A 24,829-nucleotide genomic window follows, 5' to 3' on the forward strand; every position below is an offset into this window, starting at 1 on the left:
TCAGTCGCTATGTGTTGAACTGGTATACTGTGTTAGATGCAGTCATTTGAATCAGTCGCTGTGCGTTAAACTCACTTAATGTATAACATCGTTCCTGTCCACACGGCTGACGCCAATTCTTGCCAAGGCTGCAGTGCTAATTCTGGTCCGTATAGTAAATGCAGAATCCCCTCTAAAGCCACAGCTTCTTACTGCAGCCTTGGCAACAACAGCTGTGTGGATTGGAGCATGGCAGTGTGCGAGATCAACACATAGCGACTGGTTCAAGTGACTACATCTAACACAGTATGCGAGCTCAACACATAGCGATTAATTCAAATGACTTCATCTAACACAGTATGCAAGCTCATAAGCAACTGATTCAAATGACTGCATCTAACACAGTATTCAAGCTCAACACACAGCGATTGATTCAAATGACTGCATCTAACACACAGCGACTAATTCAAAGGACTTCATCTAACACAGTATGCAAGCTCATAAGCAACTGATTCAAATGACTGCATCTAACATAGTATTCAAGCTCAACACACAGCGATTGATTCAAATGACTGCATGTAACACAGCATGCGAGCTAACACATAGCGACTAATTCAAATGACTGCATCTAACACAGTATGCAAGCTCATAAGCAACTGATTCAAATGACTGCATCTAACACAGTATTCAAGCTCAACACACAGCGATTGATTCAAATGACTGCATCTAACACACAGCGACTAATTCAAAGGACTTCATCTAACACAGTATGCAAGCTCATAAGCAACTGATTCAAATGACTGCATCTAACATAGTATTCAAGCTCAACACACAGCGATTGATTCAAATGACTGCATGTAACACAGCATGCGAGCTAACACATAGCGACTAATTCAAATGACTGCATCTAACACAGTATGCAAGCTCAAAACAGCAACTGATTCAAATGACTGCCTCCAACAAACTGACGCAGCTAAATAGTTGAAACTGATACATAATTTCTTCCACGAACGACTTGTTATCAGTGATACAATATGTCAGTGTCAAGCCGCAAACTTTTTAAAATACCCTCGTATATAAATGTTCAAATCTGATTTAGGAATTACTAAGGAATTAATGAATAAGATATTAGATTAGGAAATAATAAGAATATATTAAAATGTTAATACGAGTATTAATATCCTTGAGTATGCCTTAACTCTGAAATAGTTGTATACTTATAGATTTTGCATGATATAAAAATTGCATTAAACAAATTTTCCAAACATTTTTATGTTTTTTTGCACTGATGCATTAGAATGCTTGTCATGCTTTTGTGTTGCATTTTACGATGCTTGTATTTATTTGCTCAGGAAAAGCGCAACCTGCACAGCACGGTCCACCTGAAAGACGTGCGTTTGGAAGAGGTAAGACTTTTTTTTTTTCAGTTTTGTATAACTTCATTGATATATTGTGGTTATTGTGTACAAGCTTGATAATTTTGAAGTTTTTAATGCATTTTAGAAATTCTTTCTTTAGTAAATTTAATTTTCTGTATGTCTTGCTTGATTGAAAAAGAATTGGTAACTTTCCAAATGAGGATACTTCAGAAGTATAAAAGGTATGAAATTACGTAAGATTTTTAATAGAGTGCTTTTTCTTTATTTAATGTGTATATTATTTTTTCCTTTTTATTTTTGATTTATATTTACTTCACCAGAGCATAAAATAAATTTCGGTTACTAGAGGCTTGTACACAATTATTTGCGAATTACGTATAGTTAAATATACAGAAAAGAATTAAGAAAAATGTAAGACGAAACAAAGAATGAAAATGTTTAATATACTGTACATGAATAGCTAAATCGTAAACGGTATTCGGGAAATCACAAAACTTATCATAGTATATAGATAGATACAATAGTGCCATTATTGTTTGTAGGCCATAGCGAACAAGGTGCTACGAAGTGGTTAATGAAACTCATGAACCTATGTCACAAGCGAGATGAGATAGACGTAGAAGCGACTATTATTGCGTGGCAAGGATACCCTAATGGTTTCTTCCAGTTATTTGCTCACCGGCTATAATTAGTAAATATAAGAGCTCTAAATAATGACTCTACCCGAGGTACTGAGATGCATATCTCACAAGTAAACCTTACGTTTGGGTGAATCGAGTTGCTGACTGAGACACATATGAGAAAGTAGTACTAAATGTGGTCAGTATTTCAGTGAAGTTTTAGGTGCGAAGCTCCAGGGGTTTAGGAGATACAGCTACCAGAACATCACATGGAAGTACAGAATAGTCTTCATACAGTTGGAGGTAAAAGCTCTGTAAGACCTCTTGTAACGACAAAAGGTGAATAACAAATATATGGGTACATATTAGGACTAGGGGGAAGTCATATAGTAAGGGTTTACCTGACGGCGGCCATCTTGAAATCCGCCATTTTGAATTAAGATTAAGTTTTTAAAATAGGAATAGGGTCATGTGATACATGATTTAAGGCGCAAATTTAATCAGAAGAACAATGGTGGCGTTAATTTTGATTTACGCGCAATTGGTAAAAAGTTACAGGGAAATTAAATATTGTTGCTGCATATGTATTAGTCCTTTACCCCACCTTGTAAATTTTGTGTTAATGATAATAATTAAATAAAAAGCAGATGGATAAATATTAGGTCTATGGTAAGAGTTGCCTTGATGGCGGCCATGTTCAAATCCGCCATTTTGAATTAGACAAAAGTTTTAAACAAAACGCATAACAGTGACACCTTATTAATAGCAAATTTTACCATAAATCCAACGGTATAACCATTTTTGCTTTATCATTAGCCAGCATTTGTTATCGCATAAACAAGTTGCTAATTTAAGGAAAAATGACCAAAGTGGAATTGAGTCATAATTGAACTTGGGTCTTTCTCCCAGAAAAGTCCTCAATTAGTACAATCAATATGTATTTCAGAAAAGAGTGCATGACTTGCACAAATGCTCTGCTCACAGTGAGCACACCTGACAAAGGCAATCGAGTTACATTTGACACATTTGTCGTTAACAATTCCGTCAAAGCAGTAGTCGTAAGGAGCGATCCATTAGTTTTGTGCTGGTTAATGATAAAGCAAAAATGGTTATACCGTTGGAGTTATGGTAAAATTTGCTATTAATTAGGTGTCACTGTTATGCGTTTTGTTTAAAAATTTTGTCTGATTCAAAATGGCGGATTTGAACATGGCCGCCATCAAGGCAACTCTTACCATAGACCTAATATTTATCCATCTGCTTTTTATTTAATTATTATCATTAACACAAAATTTACAAGGTGGGGTAAAGGACTAATACATATGCAGCAACAATATTTAATTTCCCTGTAACTTTTTACCAATTGCGCGTAAATCAAAATTAACGCCACCATTGTTCTTCTGATTAAATTTGCGCCTTAAATCATGTATCACATGACCCTATTCCTATTTTAAAAACTTAATCTTAATTCAAAATGGCGGATTTCAAGATGGCCGCCGTCAGGTATACCCTTAGTATATGACTTCCTCCTAGTCCTAATATGCACCCATATATTTGTTATTCACCTTTTGTCGTCACAAGAGGTCTTACAGAGCTTTTACCTCCAACTGTATGAAGACTATTCTGTACTTCCATGTGATATTCTGGTAGCTGTATCTCCTAAACCTCTGGAGCTTCGCACCTAAAACTTCACTGAAATACTGACCACATTTAGTACTACTTTCTCATATGTGTCTCAGTCAGCAACTCGATTCACCCAAACGTAAGGTTTACTTGTCAGGTTATACTGTTCGCATACGCTTGCGCGAGGCTGTTCTTCATTCCAAATGGCCTAATGAACATTTTTCTCTCTTCTCCCTGTACCGCAATCATTGACGAGACTGGGCTGTTGCTCATCTACTGTGGATTATTGTCGAATGGTTTACTGTGATGAAATCAAGGTTGGTTTGCGATCTGATCAGACATGCAGGATATGGATAGAACCCTCTGATGCAATGAGATTATTTTCAAGTCCCTCCATTTACTGACATGTTTTGGGTGGATTATGGAGTGCTGAGATGATGGACGTCTACGCTTTCTGTCCCTGGTACGTTCATGGGCCGGGATATATTCACGTATTCTAGACGCCTTTTCGGCACTTTCAGATATTGGGGACAAGTTCATTCTGACTGACAATATACGCCTACCTTATACTGTAGCGGCGTTGCAGTTCCGGCGACGATATATCAACCAAATAAACTGTTTTGTATACCCTTCGGACATGAACGTTATCGAACATGCAGAAAATGACCATTTCACAGTGTTCCAAGCTACCTGTGAGTTCCAAGGGCTGACCACTGCTGCCTTTGAAGAATGAATCCGTTATCAAGAGCACCTAGAAGCTTATAGAGAGCATACAGAACAGGCTGAGAACTCATTGGTACACGGAAAGGGCGCCCATCATTAACTAGTACTATCATCATAAAGACTATAGATTCGATGTACGTGCAAGATTCAATGTCCGTGGTTAGTTCTTTGTAATTGTGATGATTCAAAACTGTTCCATTGTTTTTCCATACATCCGTAAAAACTTATAAACGGTGATATCAGACATCGTATAGTTCCTTCCAAAGTACACCTTTAGAAGATTCATACTTGGAGAACGCTGACGAAAGGGTAATGAGGTACTTACTAAGATGGTGCAGTTGAATATGTGGTGTATCCGAATAACCAGGTGTTAGAGTATGAAGCTGTTTGATGTGGTGAGAGTGGAGCTCTTAAACAAACTTATTGCATATTACACATTTTATTTTTATTTACGTTTTCAGTTATTGTAATGTTGTGATATTCATGGTTTTTATTTATTTATTTATTTATTTATTTATTAACTTTTATTATATTAGAGTTGTATTTGCTTGTATAGGAAGAGCGCAACAACCTCAGCAAGGCCCACCTCCTGGGCAACAAGTGCCCCAGCCTATTGGTAGAGTATATTTTTCCTTATTATTATGAAATTCCTCTTCCTAAAGTGTAATTTCTATTGCAACGTTAAAATTGTACTCTAGTTTTAATATTAAGCAAAGGCCAAACAGTTGCGACGAAGCTTCTTTGTCGTCTTCAACGCTTAGAAATTTATACTGCAAACTACTTGTCTCCACTCATCCCTAGGGAATAATACTGTTTTGCACTTTCAGTGATACTGCACGGATAAAGAACGTAATTTTCTATTTATAATGCAGGTTGCAAAATTATTCTTCCTCATTCCTTAAGTATTTTAGTTTCTTGCAAATAAGTACGAAATACGTACTTCGTGATGTTTCACTAATTTTGAGCGTAACAATCACTTATCAAATCGATCGTTGATTCTTTATGTGAGATGAGAAAACACCAACTTTTAAGAAATGGTAAATAAAAATGAAATGTCCACTCACTTAAAATCCAAAATATTGATCCTGTATTTGAAGACCACCATTAAACGTATCACCACTTATTTACACTATTAAACGTATCATCAGTTTGAATGATCATTATTTGTTATCCTATGTGCGAAAAGAATATAGACGATCATAATTTGAAAAATGTGTGTATAAAAGTGCACTTTTTCATGAGAGAAAATAGTTGTTGCACGTACAAAAAAAGTTTGATTATTTTTTAGTAACATAACTTTAGAAATCTAAAGTTCAAAAACCCGTTCTTTAGTTATTTTTTTGTTTTTACTTTTGAGCTACGAAAGGAGAGAAAAAAATATCGTCGGCGTTCAGGCAAAAGTCACTAACTCCAAAAACATACGATGCCAGCCTAGATGTAGCAGGTAAATTGTGATGCTAAGCCTGGTCATCCTGAGCATAACAATGCCATCTGCTACATCTAGTCTGACAATGTTAGAACCTCGTGTATTTCATGTTGTGTATCGATAGTGTACTGGAAGAAGTACCTAACTCCATTCGTATGTTTTTGGAGTTAGTGACTTCTGCCTGAACGCCGACGATATGATGATTGTGGAAAAATTCAAATTCAATAATTCAACGGATTTACACATTTCATGGCTAATAGATACCTAAAAAGTGATTTTCGACATTTATCTCTTTGTTTGTCCTGATGTACACTTGCCTAGAGACCATACTGTTCAGCGTATTTCAACCGAATTTTAAACTTAAGAACTTTGTATGATTCTCTAGGGGGAATGGGGGTCTCGAATTTTCTTCCGTCCTGTAAAAAATAAGGGTAGTTCACTTACGGGTGAAAAAATTCTCGATTTTTCTATTTAAAAAAAAAAGGCTCTAACGATTTTGTTTATATTTCAGAAATTATTATTATTATTATTTTTCAGAAACAATCCCATCATGTTTTATAAGTCATTTCTCTGAGAAAAATCGAGAAGGGATTGGATGTGAGATTTTTCGAACGATTTTCTTAAAAACGATTCAGGCGAATTTCTTGCTATTTCGTAAATAAATATTTCATTAGTAACCTGACAACATGGTATAACTCATTTGTTCTGAAAAATTTACAAAGGATAGTTTATCTTGGGATGTGTTATTTTTCGAACGGTTTTGTTTATTTTCATAGATAAATATTTTATTAATAACCTGAACTCATTTGCCTTAAAAGTGTACGAGTAGTAGTTTATTTTTGTGGCTGAGCTTTTTTGGGGCTTTTTTTAAAGGCAGTTTTGTAGATACTTCATTAATAACTCCATAATGTAAATTATTTCGTACGAAAAAAATCACAAGGAGTAGTTTACTCTTGAAGGTGAGTTTCTTTTCGGACTATTTTCTCAAAAAGTGGCTGAGCCGGTATTGGTCATCTATCTATTAAAATGCTACAATAACAATAAAAATGCCTAAACTCCAACTTCTAACTTTGAATTTCAAACCTTTGATTTACGGTTATTTGTGATTTCACGTTTCATAAAGACAAATATTTTAAAGTATGTGTACTTTAAATAAACTATTTAAATACATCTTTTTTTTTAATAAAGTTTATGTTTTAAAATTATTGTTCAAAGCCTTTGTATTTTAATAAGCCTTCTCCAAAATCAATGTAAATGAATTGTCCTGCCATCTTTGGAGTTCTTTTAAACTATTGTTTGTGGACGTTTATATGTTTGTGGCCATTCCTTTCAACAATGAGATCTCGGAAACTACAGGCCGTAGAAAGATGACGTTTTCACTGACCGATTGCAAATTTTGCATAGATTGTCCAGCTCTAATTGAATATTTAAAAAACATTATCATTATTTCTTTATTATATTTTGACGGGTACACTGGAAGTGTTGAAATTTAAAAAAATAAAGCATATCCTACGCATTATACATTCCAACAATACATAGTTGTATATAGGGGCTGTATAAGTCTCAGGCGTTTGTTTCATGGACAAATAATAATGAAAAAGAAAGGATAACCATTTCTCCAGTCTAAGATGAATCTTTATTTTAAGAGTGTTTTGCCCAATGAACACAATATATATAACTGTATATAACTGACATTATAATTAATTGTGTATGTAACGTATTTGAGTATTACATACTGCATGCAAAAAGAAAGAAAACACTGATCATACATGAATTAGAAACTTCAACCGGAAGTCGGCTCAAATCTTGCAAATGGTGCGAAATATTGAAAAAATAACCGAAAAAATCTCCCCTTTATAGTATTAACCTTTGCCGATTTTTTTATCAAGACGCCTTTCACTTGTGTCTGTAAAAAGACATGTACAGATGTTGTGAGGAATGACAAGGATATTCATGCTCATATCTGAATGATGCGCTGTGAAGAGAGCGCAGGTTCAGCTAGTATTTCATTATTATTCTTATAATCTTGAAGAAATCACTTCCATTAGAATATCCACAACGGGTAGTTTACTCTTATTGTTAGCTTTTGTTGACAATTTTGTAAAATACCACTCATCTATCTTGTTATTTTATAAACAAATATTTTGTCAATAACCCTAATATATGGCATAAGTCATTTTGCATGGAAAATCTACATATAGTTTACTTCTGGTGATGCGTTTTCTTTGGATGAAGTTCTTCAAAACCACCTTATATTTTTGTTCGTGTTTCACAAGAAAATGTTTCATTAATAACTGCAGCACTACATGATTTAGTTTAATGATTTGAAGCAAGAAAGTTTAGTGCGGGAACTCGTACCTTTTAATTTCTTATTGTTATTGTGCTCCCAACATGTCTTGAGCCGTGGCAAAAATGTGAACTAAAGCTCGCACCCCGACACACCCACGCGTTGAGCCAATAAGGGCTCAGCAGGTGCTAAGCGAAAGAGCCTTAGCGAAAGAGAGTGGAATCCCTTCAGCCAATAGCAGCGCCTGAAATGGAAGACTAGCTGTCAAGTCAATGTTGTATATTTATAGAAGTGTTGTGTAGTTGGCTTAAAATAAAATGAACTATGGGACTTGTTTTTCATCAACATATTGAATTTGTGACTGTAGTGATTGTTGATTGTAATTTATAGTAGTAACTGAATTCCCTCGTAGTATCTTGGCGGTATGCTTCAAAAACTGACTACTTGCTATGTTGCAGATAACATTCCATTACTATTCTGTATTTACTTCACTTTTAGTCCATAACTAATTAGTTTTGAATTTACAGAACTTGACACCTAGTCACAGTTTCCGCATAATCTGATTGTCATCTCATTATCCTGTAATAATTTTCACTAAGGATACTACAATATACAGGGTCTTACGAAAATGTGGCACTGTATTTTTGGAAACAGATTCCTTACATCAAAATAAGAAAAAAAGTTCAAATAGACATGTGCTTAAAACTGGATAGTTTCGGAGTTATAGGGTGCCGAAAGCGTGAAACAAGTGAATTTTAAAAGTTTATAGCTTCACTGCTATGGGACCTATCGCAGTATCAAGACATCACTGAGGAACTGGTATGTGAACTATCCAATATCCATGTTTAAGAATGCTCCAGTAATTGCACACTGACTTTTAGAGAGGTAGTTGGAGAGTGAGTAAGCACTTCCAAACAGTCTCTCTAAAAATGGTTGTGCAAGTACCGGAGGTTCTTAAAAATGGGTATTTAGATAGTTCACGTACTACAGGGTGTCTATCGGTCACGAAAGTCACGAAAAAGTCACGAAATCAGAAAACGGTCATGAAAGTCACGAAATTTAGCTTTTGGGTCACGATTTTTTTTTTCTTTAACTGTACAAATGTAAGTACAGATTGGAAAATTTTATTCTATGAAACGTCAAAATTCACCACCAAAACTGTCTCTGGTCGGCTTTAGACGCTACCAAATCGCAAGCAAAGTACGTTTTTATCGCATGGATGAAAATTCAGCCTAATTCGCACCCAAATTCGCTCTTGAAAATGTTAGGAAATTTTGTGATTTGGTATAGAAAAGATCATGAAAAAGTCATGAAATTTCATTTTGGAATTTTAGTAGATACCCTGTACTAGTTCCTCAGTAATATGTTGACTACGGTTATTCCTATAGTGATACTATGGATCTTTAAAGTTAATTTATTCACGTTTTCGCCATCCTATAAATACGAAACTATGCACTTCCGACCACAGGTCCATACGAACTTTTTTTTTTCCTTATTTTGATGTCAGGAATCTATTCCCAAAATATTGTGAGATTTTCGTAACACCCTGTACAATCTAAAATCTCTTACTGTCTCCTAATCTTAATTGTTTCATAATATCAGTTTTACAAAGGCTACATCACGTTTCTCCACCATATCTAAGTATGTGTTTAATGTTGAATCGCTTTATTACTACTCCGACAGTAATTTTATGTGATTTCATTCTTCATCTGTGCAGTGTAGTTGATAGAGAGCAAAATTGTATTATTTCTTCAGGAAATGTAGAGGAAATTTTCAGTAGGAATTTCTAAGTGGCCAAGGAAGACAAGTCTTTGTCAAAACTGTTTGGGTTTTGAAACAAGGCGCACGAAAAGCAATCTTTAATTCAATATGGAATATAAATATATGTCAATTTGTTTCATTAAGATATCATACTCTGCTTTGTTTAAATTGAACACATTATTTTTCTTTTTTTATTTCACAGTTAGTTTTATGTCTTGCATCTATTTTTCCCATAGATATTAGTATCATACATTGTGGAAAGAAAAGTACCACCAGTTTCATAATATTGCTGACATTGTTTTAAATCAGTGTAATTTCAGTTTAGTTTATTGATTTCCATGGTTGTTACACCTAATTCGTCAATGTTTAGTCATATGTTATAACTTCATAAGAAACTTTTATGAATTTAACTAACACAAAGTAACACTTTATTTAAAAAATAAAACTAGTAATGGGCGCACGGGGTTCGGTAGTAGAACGCTCACCTCTGGTTCTTACGCCCTCAGCACAGATCCTTTCAGAAAACTAACGTTGCTAGTTAAGCAACATCGCTGTTAGTCAGCCTTTTCTGTATACAAAAACTTACGCACTTTTTATTTCATATTCTTGTGCATTAACTTTGTCCTATAATGCTGGCAGGTCATGGTGAGACCTAACATTCTAAGGGGACAGGTTTCAAATACAGGGTCGGAAGATTCTCAAGACTCAGGTTTATATTTTTCTTCGTCCAAATATATATACTCATCAGTGAAGAGAAAATGAATTTATTTTATGTATACATATTTCTGGACACTACTGGAATCTATGGCCCGTCATGTGTTTGGGATGATGTCCGTCTTCGAGGACATTATCCCAGGAACAAATCGGCCTGAAATCTGTATGTTAGGTATTATCTCGACATTTGTGTGGTGTGAATGTGGAAAAACCCCACTCAGGATGGCTAGACTGATAAAGCTGTTAAAACCTTTTCGACCAAGTGTATCCAGCGGGACTCGAACCCGAGACCATTCGCATCAAGGGCAAGGGCGTTAGTGACTACGCTACGAAACCACAACGGAAAATAAAAGGTAGATTAGATTAAGCAAGTCAACGTTCAAATCATTGTTTCATTAATTATTAATAACTAGCATTACAGCCTACAGGATAGTGCACAGGAATAAATATATAGGAGTGCAAGGGAAATTTTGTTGATTCCTTACTACTAGAAATGTATGAGTATCTGAGGACAAGATAACGCAGATATGTACCTAATTAAAGCTTGAGATTAAAAAAAAATGAGAGAGTAAACCTAATTAAAGATTGAGATCTGCACGTAAATAAAAATTTATAACTAAAAGTGAAAACAAGAATCTTGGTGGTTGTTAGGGATGACCTCTCATTTTATGAAGTCATATAAGCTGTAGCTATATATTGCACTTTCATAGTTTATTTGATAAAGGTAATGATATATTCTGAAACTGTAACCATGGTTAGTAATAATAAATGTTTACCTTGTCAGATTTTATTTTTATTTAAATTAACTAAAAAATAGCGAATCTATTGTTACGTCATTCTGAATAGGTTTATGACAGTTTTTACCGGGTTTTTCTTTCTTCCTTTTTTAATTATTGGCAATAAAATGTTTGCTTTACACTGAATAGCAAGTATAAAACTCTAACCTTTGACTTTAACTCATCAGAATAATAAAATCATATACACAACTGAACTTTTTAAAAATAATCATTGTAGCATTCATTAACTAAATCATACACAGCTGAACTTTGTAAAATAATCATTGTAGCATCCATTAACTAAATCATACACAGCTGAACTTTTTTAAATAATCATTGTAGCATCCATTAAGTAGTATTAACTTTTTTCTTTAAATATATCTGCGCATAAATCCCAAGAAGTCAAACCGTTTGTCAAATACTAATACAAGGCTATAGTAGAAGTGAACCGAACCCAGAAGCTCCTGCGTGCAAAGTTTTGATACACAGTCTTTGTTGCCGAGCTGAGCCTGTCCCTCGCCAAGCTCCGCCACCAAATATAGCGATTTTTGTTCATTAGACGATAGGCTATTTGGTCGCCAAATTGGTTGAGATCTGACCAGTAGGTACCAAGAAGTAAAGAACCACATACAAGTTGATTCGAGCCTGTTCCTGGCCGAGCTCGGCCACCAAATATAGCGATCTTTTTTCGTTAAGATGATTGGCTATTTACGCGCTAAATTTGGTTGAGATCTGACCAGTAGATACCAAGAAGTAAAGAACCACATACAGGTCGAATCGAGCCTGTTCCTGGCCGAGCTCGGCCACCAAATCTAGCGATCTTTTTTTCGTTTCTTTGACGATGGGCTTACTTGCGCACCAAATATAGTTCGGATCCGGCCGATGGTTACCGAGAAATAAAGTATCACGTACGTACATACATATATACATATACACACACATACATATATAACTTAGAGTACAACTATAAGTTCTTGTATACTTACGCCGGAGGCTGACAACTCTTCATAAAAAATTGCTCATGTATAGGCATTAGACCCAAGTCTTAGCTTCAAATGTAATGAACCTGACAATTATACGTCTGCTTTCGATCTAGTACATTGCCTGCTGTTTCTTTCATCAGCACTCTAAAAAGCGGAACAGTAATACTTAATCATTATCGGAGTTTTCGAGAGAAAGGGATGATCTTTTTTCTTTTCTTTTCTCTACAGCAATCTCATCTTTTATTTACAGCTCAACCTCTGCCTCCTCAGCAACGAGAACCTCAGCCTTCTCAGAAACGAGGACCTTACACTCAGCAACAAGGACTCCCGCCTCCTCAGCAACGGGAACCACCTGGGTTTGCAGGTGGAGAACCGGCAACACGCCAACCTCAAAGAGGTAGAAGCAGTTTAATAACATTAATCATATCGATTATATTTATTATGCATTAAAAAGCAGATATTAATAATTTCATGAGGGTGAGGACAAATCCAAATCGATATTAATCATACGTACAATAGATTTAAGACGTAAATATTTCGGAAAGAGGCCTTAGTCTAACTTAACTGGATAGTGACCCTTGACTGTGTAAAGTTTTATCTACAACTCTGTTACTTAAGGTTGTACTTCCGTCATCATTAATATTACTCATTACGATCTTATTACTTTTCTACTGTGTTAGGTTTAGTTTTGATAATGTACAGCGATGATCTAGAAATCTATAGTAAAATAAACGTGGTAATCTGAAATTTCAAGATGATCTTAATGACTTTGGCCTTTTAACCTCTATATATATATATATAGTGAAAGAATTCCTAACTGATTGATAGACGTCTGGGCCAGACCGCTTAAGCTAGAATCTTAAAATTCGAACAGTCATAGGTTTTGTGGAGTCGTACTAAGAATTTTTTTTGGGGGGGGGGAGGAGGAATTCGACGGTGCAGGGGGGCGTGAAAGGGTGCCATTATATTCAAATGTCCATATCTCGGAATTTCTGAAGGTTAGAGATATTAAATTTGGTATATGGACTTCTCATTTAAAATAATTGGACATGTTTTTCAGCGTTTGTTGATATTTGACCTCAAAGGAAATAAAAGTGGTGGGAAGGAAAAAAAGAGTCGGAAATACAGTTATTACAATAAAGTGTTCTGATGAGCATATCCCGAAATTTGTTAAGGTTAAAAGGCGTGAAATTTGGTATGTAGACTTTTACCTGAAAATAATTAAAGACACGTTTTATCATTTTTCGATATTTCTTTTAGAAGGGAAAAATGTGGGTAGAAAAGAAAAAGAGTGGAGGTTGCATTTGTTAAAATAGCATGGTTATGTCTTGAAATCAGTTAAGGTTTGTGACATGAAACTTCGTATTTAGGCTTTTCATTAAAATAATTAAAGACGAGTTTCAGAGTTTTTTGGTGGTTCCTTTAGAAGCGAGGTAAGATTATAATTATTAAAATAATATGCCATATCTCGAAATCCCTTAAGAATAAAGATATGCTAATTAAAGACGTATTTCAGCGTTTTTTTTTTTTTTCGTTAGAAAAGAAGAGAGAAAAGTAGGATTGCAGTTGTTACGATAAGATGGCCACGTCTTGAAATCCCTGAAGATTAGATATATGTTAGGGATATGAGAAGTGCGAGAGTAAACCGCACAATTGCAGGAGTCTGGAGGAGAAATCTCCAAGTAGTCGAAGGCTAGTCTTTCGCTACGTAAAAGAAATCCTAGCGGACCTTTTTCTAATTGATCAATGCTCCGGCCAAACTGCTTTAGCCAGAAACTAGAAATTTAGACAATGCATAGGATTAGTGACATAGTGTACCAGTAAGGGAGGATGTTTTTTAAAATTACACCTGAAAGAAATGAAATGGAGTGTTGCAGTTATTATAATAAGATGTCCATATCACAGAACTTCTTAGGACAAAATCTTAGAGACATGATATACCATATATGGACTTTCAATAAAAGTGACTATTTTTTTTTGTGACCTCTTGAACTATCCGACCGATCCCGATCAAATTTGCAACATAGGTAGGATTCGGGACTGGGATGGTTTTTATAATTTCACTTTGACAGTACAACGTAGGGGAGGGGAAGATATCTAAAAATAAATAAAACTTAATAACTCTTGAAGCACCCGACCGATCTCAATCAAATTTTCAATATAGATGAGATTCAAGGCTGGGATGGTTTATATCATTTCACTGAGGATGCAATCTAGGGAAAGGGGAGAGAAGAGATACTTAAAAAATGATCGAAATTGATTGATATTAGTGTTGAATCCATAGTTTTCGGGATCGTTGAAACGAACAGTGACACTTCCGATGCCGTTTAATTCCAAATTTACCCCTTTATGTCCAAAATGAAAAGTATTCTCTCCGTGCGAAGAACGGGTATTCTGCTAGTTTAAAACAATCAAACTCTTATTTCAGCGCTTTTAAATGTTTAATCTAGAAAAAGGGGTGAAGTGGTTTACTAAGATGTTCATACGAGGCGTTCGAATTTCGTGTGATCTGTAGTGTTCAGATAATTCTGTATGAACAGATCAGGGCGAAGATTGGAAAATATTGCTCGCAATTACACGTGGGAGTATTTGGTAATTGCTATATAAACTGGTGGCATTTCCTAAATATATTTTAATATTCGTTCATTTTGTTCTCCAGAAATCAAAGCTTTAATGCCATAGTGGGAAATATACTTCATAATAAACCTCCTCAAAAGTTATACGATGTAAGATTGTATGGTATATGATTTTTGTGTTAAATTTTTAATGACCGACTACCATTTGGTAAGCATCAACTGTTTTATTAATCGTGATCTTTTGACTCATATTTTCATCAGTTTGAGTACCTTAGTCTATACAAATATTCAATAATATAATAATATAGTTTGGGTTCAAAAGTACATTTGTCAGTTATTATGAGAAAATACTATACACTTCTCTCAAAGTATGTAATATATTACTGATTTCATAGAATTCTAGCCGTATAGTGGATTCTGTACTTTCTTTGGGCTTAAAAATAAGGGGGGAGTTGGATTTTAGACATATAGTGACAGAACTTAAGAACTCATTTGACAGAAATATAAACTGCTCTCAACTATTATGTTTAGTGCACTCGAATGTTCCTGTAGGAATTATCCTTTAGGGAAAACGTCAGCGCATTTTATTGTTTCTGTGAAAAACATAGAAGAACTACGCTCCTTTTCGTATATATATATATATATGCGATGTTTAGTGCCCAGTCTTGTGTCAGCAGAGGAGGCAAATTAACAAATGATAAGTGTGCGAGAACTGATACTAAAGTATAGGCAAAGTCAATTTCTGCCTTGAAAAGGAATATTCTTTAATTATTGTACTTCTTTTTATCAACTTCATTCTTTTTTTTAACATACATTCTTGTTTCTTAATCTTTTTTAAACATTTTTTTTTTTTTTTTTTTTTTTTACTTAAAGTGTGTTTAACATTGCATACCATTGTTAATAGGTTTGTCCTTAAGTTGACAAATATGTTAAGTCAAATCAGATTTCGCAGACTATGTGTTCTTGGATGCGAACTGCTTAAAGTGTTGATTGACACTTACGTAAGTAACCACAGGTGGGCGAGTGAGTCTCATGAGAGCAGTATCAGTACCAGTATGAACATTCTTACTGAAATTTCATCTTAAAGGAATGAAGACAAGAAGTCGTTCTTTTATCTTACTGTTGAATCAAAGTGGGAATTTTATTCTAAAAGAATTCTAACAATGATTTTATTGGTTTTCGTTTACAACTCAGAGAGTTTACCTTTGTTGCATAGATGTCCAATTTCCTCTGGGCGTGTTTGAACTCGATAATTAGCAGGAGCTCGTGTGAGGATGAATGCTGTTAAAGTGGGCCATTTCTGCTTTGTTGCATTAAACATTCTATTAGGCATATTTTAGAGCATGAAACTTAGGGAAAATATTGCTGTATATATATATATAAAAGAATTTTTCTAATTAAAGGTCAACAACGCGCCCCTCCTCCGGAACAAGTGCAAGATGTAACAAGACAGTTTCAGAAGCTACAAGTGCAACAACATACTGGTACACCTCCTGCGCCTTCCAAAGGTTAGTATTGTATATTTGTATTGTATCTTTAAATCTCTGCTAAAGGAAACGGATTATGAATGCAATTGAATAATGTTGGAAGTATTTAAGATTGCAGCTTATGATAGTTAGTACTCGATTGTTACGAATAAAATGTCCGCACTAAATGCGTCTCCTCCAAAGGGGAAATAAATGAAAAAAAATACCTGGCTGCTGCCAGTCAAACTAGTTGCTGCCTGCAGCCACACCAAGTTAATAAAAAATGTTACAATACCTGGTTAATCAAATTAGTTGCTGTCTGCATCCTTACCTGATTAAGAAAAAGAACTGCAATACCTGGTTAATCAAATTACTTGCTGTCTGCAATCAAACCTGCGTAAGAAAAACAACTACAGTACCTGGTTAATCAAATAAGTTGCTGTCTGCAGCCACAACCTGGTTAAGAAAAAGAAGTGCAGTACCTGGTTAATCAAATTAGTCACTGTCGGCACCCACATACTGCAGTACCTGCTTAATCAAATTAGTCGCTGTCGGCAAACCGCACACTTTTGCCATCACACAGCCAGCGATTGGATTCCGTGACGAAAGAAGTGTGAAGTTTGTGTTGCGAAAAAGTCGTCATCCACATGTTGCACAGACGCATCATTAAAGAAGCTCTTCCCTCTCAAAAAGTGATCAAAATGCCAGAAGAAATAGTAGCCAGTGGTAGAGATATCATGGGAATACGGTGAGTGAGGAAAGGCTTCATATTGCAACTCGTGGAGAGTTTGTACCGTCCTTTACGCGACATGAAGAGCAGTGTCGTGCAATTTAAAGACACTATGTCTGTTCACCGTAGCTGAATGCTTGTGAACAAGTTTTCGATAGACTTATAGAGTTCAGCACCGCAGCAATCCGCATTGATGGTTACACCTCACCTGATAAAACATGATGGATCCACCCCACCGTACGTTACCATCCAGTAACAACACCTTATGTAGATGGAAAGGTTTCCTCCTGTGATTTAGGAAATCATCCTGAATGTTGTGCATGATTCAATCACTGTCCGGACCATTAACGATTTTCATGGCAGATCCATTTCTCATTTGAAGTGGAAATTTGATGCACAAAACTTTTCCCAGCCATTCCTTACTGTCATAGAATTGCACGTTTCCAGACTGCAATTCTTGTTTGTCAGTGGTGCCATCCGTACATTGCTATGGTGTATGCCTCACTCGTCTGCGATGGCTAACACTTTTACGAGGGCCCGCTTCTACGGTATTCTTGAAGTGCATCTAAAGATGATGTTGATCGGAGCACATGAGGTTCTATGATTGGTATTGGTATTAATGCTAAAGAACTGGACCTACGATTAATATTTAACAACCATTTTTGTTTATTGATTTGAAAATCGAAAACACTAATCCTCTTTAAAGTAGTCTGTTGGTAATGCACACACTTCCCGCTCCAGCGCTCCCGCCATTGTTGGAAACACATCTGGAACGTATTTTTTTTTTGGAATGAAGAACAACCGTGCCGCCGCATTCCGCATGTTTTCCCTTTTAGTGGCATTTTCAGCTTTGTAAATAACCAAAAGTCACACGGAGCCGTGTCGGGTGAGTAGGGAGCCTGACGACACATAGGAATGTTGTGTTTGGCAATGAAAACCTGAATCATATTTCGCGGACACTCTCCTCATGCCCAAATTCTCGTTCAAAATTGAATGTACCGATCCGATTGAATGGCTTCCCGTTTGGGTATCGCCAAGTTTTTGGTAAAATTTGATGTAATATTGCTGCTCAAGTTTTTCTGTCATTAAAAAAAAAAAAAAAAAAAAATGAAATCCGACGACCTCTCACTACACGTCTTCATTCGTTGGCCGACTGCCAGTGACTGACGGTTTCTGCGGGCAGGAAAAAAATCACGACTGCGCATGAGTGTCCCCTCTGTATCTACATTGAAGAAAGTGTCCCCCGCTTCCTTGGTTTAGGCGGGAAAAATTAGGTTCACTACTTTTTGAACACACCTCGTATAGTAAGTTGACTTAATATTATTACTATATAATTATTATATTACGTATTTGTATATTATTATTATTTATTTCAATGATACTAATAATATACCCTGGCCGGCGAACGATGATTTCTGACAGCTTAACTCGCGAGGACGACTGAGGAGTGCGGTGTTGCCATGTGCTTCTCGCGCAGAGGGAGAATCGTCTGCGTCCTCGTTGAGGGTGGAAGGGTGTGTGTGAAAGTTTGGCAGTGTGTGGTGGTTACCATGGAGACGCGACAGGTTCTGAGCCTAAGGTTGGTTGACCTGCTGTCTTCTGCTCGCTTGCCGTGGCCTTGTGCAAAGCTGTCAGAATTCATCGTTCACCGGCCAGGGTATAGTAAATAGGATTAAGCCATTTATAATATTGGTACTTTTACATTGATTTTCGAAGATAGTATTAGATAATTTTCTTCATAAGTACTGGATCTAGAGGTGAACAGAAACTTTAATAACTGATATGATCCAGCTGAATGACAACACTATTGAATGAATCATATTTTTCAAATCTTTTAAGGCCGTCGCGTATTCTCAGTGAAAGTTGTTTGTATGTATTAGTCATAATGCGATCAATGAAAATCCGTTTGACAGATTTGTATACGCACAGCATCTGTCGATATGGGTATTCCTTACGAGCTAAAGAAGGTGGATTGGCACGTACAACTTAATAATAAATGAAACTTTTGTGAGACTCGTTGAAAGTGTGAGAAACAAGAGAACGAAAAAAAAAAATCACATTTATGTGACCTGGGATTAGTTGTCTTTTTGGGGACAAGTGGTAATCGCGCGTGGTTCTAGGTTCGATTCCTGGTATGTCTCAGATTCAGATCCTAATAGTGGCTTAGATTCTACTTTAAACAGTAAGTCCTGTCTCATATGGCCTTAGTGCTGAAAAGAGACGAGGCCTAGAATCGTGAGCGCTGTAATTATCGACATGCAGACATGAATTTGTTAATTTTGATTTTTCCTAACTAATAATTTTTATTTTCAGGTACTAAGATAGACCCAAAAACTTACGAGCACCTTATTCCAGCGAGAAAAGCACCAGGGACTATCGGACGAAGAACGATAGTAGCAACAAACCATTTTGCTTTGACTATTAAGCCAAAAAAAGAAGTAATTCATTATGATGTAACAATTACACCAGATCGTCCAAAGCGTTTAATGAGGTGAGTTAGAGTAGTATTTTTAAAATACGTACATAAAGACCTTGCTATTTGTATTTTAAAATGCTAGATTTATATCGTCCATCTCGAGACAAAAGGGTGTATCTCGTTTTCTTAATTTTCAAAGAGAGAAGTTTAAACCTTTTGCCATTACTTATTCTATCGTCTTCTTTTAAAATTTAGTTTAATGTGTTTCGTTTCAGATATAGAATTTACGAGATCAAATTAAATTTTAACCGAACGTGTTTGAATAAATGATGATAAAAGCCTAATCATCTCCTGTCTGCTGCAAAAGCTTGAAAAAAATTAAATACTCTCCTTTGTCTCGAGAAGGACGATATCTTTGTGGTCAAGAAAAGTTTATATGTTTGTGGTAAGTTCTTTTGTCAATGATGTCTTGGAAACTACAAGCTCTAGAAAGATGCCTTTGCACTGATTGGTTGCAAATTTTGTGAGGATTGTCCAGTTTTAATTGAATATATTTTTTTAAATGGCCGTTATTTCTTTATTACATTTTTTAGGGGTACACTGAAATTTTAAAAAGTAAAACATCATATCCTACGAGTTATACATTCCAACACCACACATTTGTATACAAGGTTAATTTTTCTCCAGTGGTTGTTTCATGGCTGAATGATAATGGAAAACGAAGGATAACCATTTCTCCAGTCTAAGATGAATCTTTATTGTTTGGAGTGTTTTGCCCAATGAATACCGTATATCACTGACATTATAATTAATTATATGTGTAATGTATTTGCTTATTACGTACTGCATGCAAGAAGAAAGAAAACACTGATCATTATTATAAACTCCAACCGGAAGTAGGCTCAAATCTTGCAAACGGTGCGAAATATTGAAAACATAATCGAGAAAATCTCCCCTTTATGGTACCCCTTGCCGATTTTTATCAAGATGTCCTTCACTTGTGTCTGTAAATGGACATGTACAGATGTTGTGAGGAATGACAAAAGAGATTCATGCCCATATGTAAATGATGCACTGTGTAGAGAGCGCAGGTTCAGCTAGTGAATAAATAAATAAATAAATAAATAAATAAATAAATAAATAATAAAATAAAGCTGTAATAAATGTGAATTGAAATTCAGTTGACTTAAGTAATAGTAAATATTGTCAATAATTTAACTTCTTTCGTGTGGTAGTTTTCTAAATGCTGTAACTTCAGAATGAACAGATGTTCACTACGTTGATATATATATATATATATATATATATATACACAATTTGAAGTTTACCTTGCTATGGAAAGAAAAGATAATGTTTGATGATATATCTCCTCACAAGGACTGGAATATTATGAAATCATTAATATGATAAAGAGATAGAAAAGTACATCCTTTATTCTATCACGCAATACAGAGTATGGGGATGTAATGTTAGAAACGTAAACCAAGTGCGAACGTCTTTCAGCAATTCGAAACAAATTCAATAATGTGAACTAAACAAATGAACATGTGTTCAGTGGGAAACGACTGATAATCCGTGTAGTTTGTATTTTTTTATTATTATTATTTTTTCTTTCTTTACAGTCTTAGTAATGTATGATCATGTGTATTATGCAGTTTTCTGGCATGTTCAGGTATCCTTTTGGAAAGTATTGATGCGATCCCGACAAAGGTTGTACTCCATCTCGACAGTGTGAATAAGATCCTACTGTGTTTGTGGATGCCGTGGGCAGCTAAGAACGGAAGTATTCAACATCATCTACATATGTTGAAAGTAATTTCTATCTGTCGGTATAGAGGTGAAATTCATGTGGCGAATGTTATCCACACGCATGAAATTCTGTTTCACTGCTCCATGGTGTAGGCCCACATTATCGCGTAGAAATACAGTCCGTCGCGAAAGGTTGGATGAAGGGCGGAAAAACTTGTTCCATATATTTTTTAGGAGCTTAACCTTCTTCGTAGAAGTATCAGTCGTGATCGACGTCTATACGTGATTCCTGCGCAAAATACGAGTCTCATGTACCTAAAGACATGGATTCTGCAGATGTTCATACTTTCCTCCACGTGACGTTCATATCCAAACCAGTTATTGTTGTGTATCAGAGCGCAGTGTTAGTCGGGCTTAGTCAGAAAATGTAATATTACACCATTCTTCGCTCCAACTGAGATGCTCGAGGTTCCATTTTTCGTCCACCTCCGTATTTTTACGTGAACTAATAAGTAAACAAATAAAACTACTGCTGCTGGAGTGACAGCAACCCACATTGGTTTGATACATCAGAGATAGTTTGTAAGGAAAGGGTGATGATTTGACTTATATATATATATATATATATATATATATATATATATATACACCAGAATTATTAGTCCATTCTTCACCTACGGTTCGCTGATTGCCAACACCTGCGGGTGCAGGATGAAACGATCTACCGTTAGTTTTGTCGGAGGACATTTCATATCTAAAGTTCTTCCAGCAGGATAAATAGTCTCCTCATTGTGAACGTGGTGTGCGAAATTTCCTGCATCAGCAATTTTCTAGGAGGTGGATCGAGCGTTAGGCACCGGTGAACTGGCCCCAAGTTCTCTGAATCTCACGCAACTAGACTTATATTTGTGGGGCCACCATTCTTAAAGCCACAATGGCGTATTATACCGTCAATATCAGAAATTTACAGGATTTGGTGCTGCGAAGGGAGGATGCATGTGCCGTAAGTCCAGAGGCATAGCTAGTCGCCATGCATGGGGATTTGAAGAGGCGTGTCACATACGCTATAGTTGCAGAGAGTGGTTATTTCAAGTGTATGTTATGGGTATCAACATAAGAAACATAGTGAATAGTTGGTGACAAGACAAACGGTCAGCGATATTGCACTACTTCGAATTAATTTACTGATAATGTACCAACTTTTGATACATTTTGTACGTATTGTTTCAGTTTTGAAGGCGGTGCTCACTGTTCAACCAATACTTAGACCACATAGACTGTAACACTACTTCAGTTGTGCTTTGACAGCATAGTGTTCACCCTGACGGTTGAATTATATTTATATATGATAATGGAAAAAATAACCGGTTTTACGTCACATCTATTCCTCTATAGTTATGAATTCAACAATGTACAAAGAATTAACAAAATATTTAGAGCGTAATGGGTAGCGTAGTGATTAATACAATCCGCACTATAAGCGAGAGACCCGGGTTCGAATGTCGATTTGTCAAGCATTTATTACTCTTAGTATATCATTAGATTGGCACAGATAGATGAATTAGAGTGATATAAATTCCATTTACAGGGTGTCTATCGGTCACGAATGTCACGAAAAAGTCACGAAATCAGAAAACGGTCATGAAAGTCAAGAAAAAGTCACGAAATTTAGCTTTTGGGACACGATTTTTTAAAATTGTACAAATAGAAGTACAGACTGGAGAATTTTGTTTTATAAAACGTCAAAATTCACCACCAAAAACGTCTATGATCACCTTTAGACGCTACCAAATCGCAAGCAAAGCACACTTCTATCGCATGCATGAAAATTCAGCCTAATTCGCACCCAAATTCTTTCTTAAGAAGAATGTTACGAAATATTATTGTTTTGTGAAGAGAAGGTCACGAAAAAGTCACGAAATTTCATTTTGGAATTTTAGTAGACACCCTGATTTATCACATTTGTAAATGTTGTGATCAACATTCAGTGAGGGTTTTGTGCTATTTAGTGGATGTACTGAAATAATTCATAAATGTGCTTCCTCTGTTAGTGTTTTAGATTCGTGTTTAACATGACGTTATCTATATTTGATCTGGTAACATCTTCAATAAAAGTATTAAATAGACTTGAAATTCAAATACAGGGTGTTAATAAACACTATACCGACAAACTGTAAGAGGTGATTCCTCACATCAAAATAAGAGAAAAAGTTCATATGGACCTATGGCTGTCCAAAATTGCGAAAAAGCCAAATTTCAAGAGGTCCTATTTCGAATTCGAGAGACTATGGATGGCGGTCGTTACCAGAGTAAAGGAAGCCACAGATACGCAATCCAAAAATGCATATTTCATTAATGTTCAATGGGTGTTTAGAGTATCCCTGCAGGTAGAAATTCCCAGACATGCAATCAATCGAATTTTGAGATATGCTCTGATTTTATGATTGGTCCAAAGTAGGCGAACGATAAGCCTTGATAACAGTGAGCTCGGAATTCTTCGGCGCGATGTCGGAAGTGTTAAGGATTGTTAGTAGTACGGTCTTTCGTACTCGGTAAAACGCATGCTGTGATATTTTCTTTCACGCCTGTAAGTGAAGAAAACGTGAAATATACGTGACGAAATACATGTCATCACACGTTATTCCCAACACACACAAAAAAAAACATGGAGCTGCTGGTTCCTAACACTTTCGACTTTCCTCTGAAGCATTAGGTATCCACTGTTGTCAAAAGTTACCTCTTGCCGACTTTGGACCCTCCTTGAAATTAGGGTATATCTGAAAACTATTGAGAGCATGTCTGAGAATTACAACCTGTAGGGAATACCCTGTACACCTATTTACAGTTGATGAAATATGCACTTTTGCTTCCTTTACGCTCATAAAACCACCATCCACAGTTTCTGGCATTCGAAATAGGGTCTATTGAAATTGAGCTTTGAAATTTCGCGATTTTGGACAGCCCTAGCTCTGAAATAATGCACTTTAAGCCATAAGTCCATATGAACTTTTTCTCTTATTTTGATGTGAGGAATCATCTCTTACAGTTTGTCGGTATAGTTCATTAACACCCTGTATATAGATACGCCATGTTGCTGAGACAGTTTCCTTGTAAGTAATGCTTGGTAAAATGCAGTGTAAGCGTACATTTTATTTAGTGTATCCTATATATATATATATATATATATATATATATATATATATATAGAGAGAGAGAGAGAGAGAGAGAGAGAGAGAGAGGCCCATTTTAATCTTTCCACAGAAATATCTCGAAAACGGTTGAACATAAATGAACTCAACAAAAACTCAAATAGGAAATACTTTGCGGCAAATCGAATGATGTCACGGTGCTCCCCAGGGCCGTTCTTCAAGGGACGCGGGGCCCAACTTTAAAGTTTTAAATGGAAACATGGGGCGAGTGACACCTCGTTCGATAAATCTTTAAAACTAAAAGGCGATGTGGCATAAGATTTTTCATATCGGTCACTGTATTCAAAATGGCCGCCAAGATATATTACCTGTATATAAATGAACCGGTTGAACATAAATGTGATTTCCTCTGTACCCTCTGTGATTTCCTATAGGTGTTTTATTCTGTTCATCCATTATTATCTTCAACCGT

The 24,829-nt window shown here is 35.8% G+C and overlaps 1 protein-coding gene across 17 annotated transcripts in view; it reads left to right on the forward strand.

Annotated features, from left to right (window-relative positions):
- The window catches only part of LOC145686681 (protein argonaute-2-like), a 212,267-nt gene that overhangs the window by 57,664 nt on the left and 129,774 nt on the right, over window positions 1–24,829 (forward strand). For 9 of the 17 annotated variants that reach the window (XM_081760200.1, XM_081760202.1, XM_081760203.1 and 6 more), the window contains 5 exons: window positions 1,332–1,385; window positions 4,881–4,940; window positions 12,522–12,668; window positions 16,251–16,355; window positions 19,357–19,534. In XM_081760200.1, coding sequence (XP_081616326.1) covers window positions 1,332–1,385; window positions 4,881–4,940; window positions 12,522–12,668; window positions 16,251–16,355; window positions 19,357–19,534 — 544 coding nt within the window. The remainder of the gene's footprint in view (window positions 1–1,331; window positions 1,386–4,880; window positions 4,941–12,521; window positions 12,669–16,250; window positions 16,356–19,356; window positions 19,535–24,829) is intronic. The other 8 variants (XM_081760206.1, XM_081760209.1, XM_081760214.1 and 5 more) reach the window with 3 other exon arrangements.

Source organism: Thermobia domestica, chromosome 5 (genome assembly GCF_964235325.1).
Source record: "Thermobia domestica chromosome 5, izTheDome1.hap1.1, whole genome shotgun sequence".
Classification (NCBI taxonomy): Eukaryota; Metazoa; Arthropoda; class Insecta; order Zygentoma; family Lepismatidae; genus Thermobia; species Thermobia domestica.